This window comes from Arachis duranensis, chromosome 6, assembly GCF_000817695.3.
Source record: "Arachis duranensis cultivar V14167 chromosome 6, aradu.V14167.gnm2.J7QH, whole genome shotgun sequence".
NCBI lineage: Eukaryota > Viridiplantae > Streptophyta > Magnoliopsida > Fabales > Fabaceae > Arachis > Arachis duranensis.
Genome location: NC_029777.3, coordinates 2,804,647 through 2,809,426, shown reverse-complemented (window position 1 = coordinate 2,809,426; position 4,780 = coordinate 2,804,647). Strand labels below are relative to the sequence as shown.

Genomic DNA, 4,780 nt, shown 5'->3' with positions numbered 1-4,780 from the left:
TCTCTTCTTCTTTCTCCTCTTCACTCTCTGCTCGATGTGCAGAAAAACTGTGATATGCAAAGTTCGCGAACCCGGTGTTGGTCATACTCTTAATGCAGAAACAACACCCAAGGTTGTTCGTGTTTCAGTAATGGATCCGGAGATCACTGATTCTTCGAGTGACGAGGAGGAATATCAACAGTATCAAGGACGACGAACCAAAGTGAATTCGAAACACATTGTAAACGAGATAAGAATTTTGTATCCGCCATCTCACAACACCACCAAGGTGCAAAGATCTAAACAGCAACAACAACAGAACAAGGGCAAAAAAGTGGTTGTAGCTGCCATGAAAGCTTCTTCTTCTTGTTCTCAAGAGGGTAGGAAGCTACGCGGCGTTAGGCAAAGGCCATGGGGAAGATGGGCCGCGGAGATCCGAGACCCTGTGAAGCGTACGAGGTTGTGGTTAGGAACCTACGACACTGCCGAAGAAGCCGCCATGGTTTATGACAGAGAAGCCATTCGCCTTCGAGGTTCTCATGCTCAAACTAATTTCCTCAAGCCTCCAAAGGAGGAAGAATATGATGAACAAGTTTTTGATATCAACAATATGAAGAACATGCCTTCTCCTACTTCTCCTACTTCTCCCACTTCTGTTCTTCTATTTAAGTCTGATGGATCTGGAAGTAAGGTTTCAGGAGAGGATCAAAGCGAGTTCAGAGATGAATCTCCTTCTTCTTCCTATTTTCAGGATGCATTGTTTTTAGATTCACCTTCTATTGATTTTTGTTTATCGGATTTTGAGACTCCTCCCCCAATATTTCTTGATGAAACTTGCCTACCCCATCTTATTTTCAGTGACAGCAATTTCAGTGATGCTACCATTGACCAGTCTATTGAATTATGTAATTTCGATTTAGATGATTACTTTTGCAGTGATCAAGAGGAAGCTTTTCATGTTTAGAAACCGGAATATATAGTGGATTAGTGAGGAGTGGTGTTTTGGACTTTTGTTCCTTTTTTTCTATGTTTTCTTAGGCTAGCTCATGAGTGATGGGACATGTAATTAGAGATGGAGCATGTGTGAATTTATCATCAGTTTTGATCTTTTTTCATATTTGTTTTGTAAGGATGTTATTAATTATTATGAGGGAAAGTATGATTATGCTAATTCTAGTGATCTGAACTTTAATTTGCAGTTTTTTTGTTGGCTTTCTTCAATCTATTGCTTGATTAGATTTGGAAACTTAATATATATACAATATTATTTTGTTTTTCTCTAACTCATAATGAAGTGTTTGATGGGTTGTTGGGATATTTTTTTTCTCTGGTCATTGACAGAGAATGAAAGTGTATGGAATATGCACTACTAAGATTAAAGTTGTGTGTGTTTTACTATTCACGTCTCACTATTCATGTTTCAATGGTTGGCCACATTAGACATCTTACATCCACACATGCAGCATCATCTTATAAGTTCCCAATCACCATAATTTTGGAGGTAAGACCCTCTTGGTTGTACCATTTTTCTTTTTCTGTTCTATTATGTCTCCAATAGTAAATAAATATGGCATTTTCAATGACAATTATAAGGTCAAGTGGGTTTATGATTGGGCACTAGGCATAAAGAGAAGAAGAATATACATGTATAAATATCACTTTTACATGCACAACATATATATATATATGCTTTGTGTTTACATGGCCAACAGAGATTGTGTGTACTAAGAATGAATCATTTGAGGGACCCATATGTATTCAGGAATAGACCTAGGAGGCTAGTACTCTACGGCTGCGTTTGTTTATAGAGATAGAATACTGAGATAAAGACATAGAGACATAAAATTGTATTTGATAGAAAAGACATGAATAAAGATAATGTGTCTACAGATACTGGATTAATGTATTTTATATACAGAAAGAACACAGAAACACTAATAAGAGACACAACTTTTTTTCATTATTCTTGTTAATTTTTTATAATTATAGCTTTTATTATTATATTTTTTCATTTCAAAATTTTTAATAAAAAATAAAAATAAATTAAATTTTCATAATTATTCTAATTTATCATCAAACAGAATATAAAAATATAAAATTTTGTGTCTCTGTTCATCAGTGTGTCTTATCCTGTCCTGTTATGAGAAACAAATACAGCCTAAGAGTCAGTTAATGATTATTATAATTCTTTATTAAAAAAAAGTTTTTATTAGTATTTTTAATTTGTATATTTTTAATTGAGGAATATTAAGAGGCGAATAAATTTTGTTATTTATAGTCATTAATTAGTTATCATTAATATTTTTAATAGTATAAGATTTCATACACTAATATAAAATTACTCATTTTTTTTACTAATTAAATACTAACTAAATTTTAATAAAAATGCTGATTCCTACACTTTCTTTTTTAATAAATATCCTAAATAAACTTGTTAACAAGACACAAATTTTAAATGCACCATACAACATAACATACTGACTTATTATGACTGTAGATTAAGTAAATATCTCAATCTGCTTGATCCTGTTCTCTCTCCATCTAGCCTTACAAACCATAAAATTTCTTACTGTAATTAATTATTTAATTAACATAAACAGTAAAAATATATTGTTAACAAATATCTTAAAAACTCTTTAAAAATAGAATATATATTCAGATTGATATCTAAGAAATTTTTCGTCAAATATTTTAATCCTCAAACAAATTTTATTACATTAAGATATATAAGTTCTTTTTATCAAAATTTTCATAATCTATTTGTCTAAATAAAAATAATTGGTATGATTACGAATTTACGATAGAGAATTATATGTATTATTTTTATAAAATTTAAAAATTTTAATGTAAAAATTTTTGGAATAAAAACGTCCCATGCAAATTTTTTTAGAGACTTTTTTAAGTATATAATTTTAAAAATATCATAAACATGAAACTTGAGTAAAATTTATAATTTTTTGTAAATTTTCAAAGCATTGATAATGTATTAAAAAAATAAAAGAATTTTATTCAAAAATATTATGTATACACCAAAAATTATTTATCATGTATTTATATATAAATATATATATATTTATTTAACTTATTTTTAATTATATTTTATATGGTTGTTTCTTATTTAAACTTTTTAACCAAGGTTTATATGAAACTTGTTAGCTAATTGGAATGGGAAAGTAGGTACGGTATGTTGGTAACTGTAACCGGAGGTTTCTAGAGGGTAGCTCGTAGCTACTTTGAATCTTAAAATCAGAAGAGAACAAGTGTAGAAGTGTATTTGAATTAACATTGATGTTATTTATGGTTTTTGTTATATAAAAAACATGAAAAATATAGGAACTAAGTGTCTAACCAACCAAAAAGTGAATAATTTAATTAATTATAATTATTAATAATTAATTTTAAATTTTTAAATTCAAAATTTAAAAAAATTTAAACTGATTAAGTAAACTTAATTAAAGTTTATAAAAAATTTATTCTTCTCTTTCACATTAACCTACTCACATCTAAAAACCTCCACGAAACTTTCTGTCTACTCAATTTCAATACAAATGCTATCTCATTTATTTGCTGTACAACTTGAAAATAAGCATTAACAAGCGTGCACACAACAGGATCATTGAGCAAGATGGAAGCCCTGTGTGCATTGTTCCAGCAAGAACCTGAAGAATCTTCATCATAACGGCGTCCTTAGACACCGGATCAGTTTTCTCGAGTCGACAACCTGTGATAGCGGTAACAATGGCTTCCATGGCTTTTCTGGCATCGGGAGTCCTTTCACCGAACACCTCGAACTTGAGGATCTTAAGAATTGGAGAGAGGGCAACGACTGTGTAAAGGAAAGAATGAAGGAGAGAAATTTTTAAAAAACTATGAAATTCTTAAAAAAATAAAGATATTCACATTTGCAATACAAAAACATTCAAAAAAATATATAAAAAATATTCATTTAGTATGAAAAAGAAATATTCTGATACTTAGCAGAAGAAATATCCATGTATATTAACTTATTTATCTCTTTACCCTCCTTCCCTCTCCAAATGCCTAAAACATGATAAATAAAAAAAATAGATTTAAAACCATCAAATTTACAAAGAAAAAAAAAACATCATAATGCCTAGCATAAACACCATTCACGTAGAGATTTTAGATTTATCAAGAGGCATTTGGCTGATTTTTTGTTGATATTCTCTTAAGTTCCTGGCATTGTTAAAAAAAATAGATAAATTAGGTTTGTTATTAATCTAATTTTTTTTAAAACTAATAAAATTAAAAATAAAAAGTAGTAAGTTATCTAATTCATATATTGAAATTTCTTTTACAAAATTTAAATTAATATCTCTATAATATGCCTTAGTTCACTATATTTATATTTTAAATATTTTATATATATACACCATTCATATATCTATATCTATATGTATGATAAGGTAGGTTGTATGAAATGTTTTTTTTACTACTCCAAAACCTATATATAAGTCTCATAATTTTCATTAAACTACCCAACATTAAACCAAATAGAAAAAGAAAAGGCCAAATCCTCATGTTTATTATTTACAAACAAAAAGAAATTTAATCAAATTTCATTATATAAATTAATTGGGAGGGAGAGATTTCTAAAGAGTAGTCTACTTTGGATCTCAACATTAGAAGAGAATAAATGAAGAAGTGTTAGCCATTACAGTGAAATTGAATCCCCAGCACCCATCTATAATATCTGTCTTTTCTTCTAAGTTTCTAAAATTTTAACCATAAAATTATAAATCTTTTAAATTTTGAAATTAATGATAATAAAATTTAATGT

The 4,780-nt window shown here is 28.8% G+C and overlaps 1 protein-coding gene across 1 annotated transcript; it reads left to right on the top strand.

Moving 5' to 3' along the window:
• LOC107491972 (ethylene-responsive transcription factor 11-like) lies at positions 1-1,121 on the top strand. The gene has a single exon (XM_016112917.3). The coding sequence runs from the start codon at positions 35-37 to the stop codon at positions 941-943; it is 909 nt and encodes a 302-aa protein (XP_015968403.1). The 5' UTR covers positions 1-34; the 3' UTR covers positions 944-1,121.
• Positions 1,122-4,780: the final 3,659 nt, after the last annotated feature.

What these genes read in the sequence shown, in the direction of transcription:
- LOC107491972 (XM_016112917.3), top strand. Translation starts at nt 35, where the DNA reads ATGTGCAGAAAAACTGTGATATGCAAAGTTCGCGAACCCGGTGTTGGT.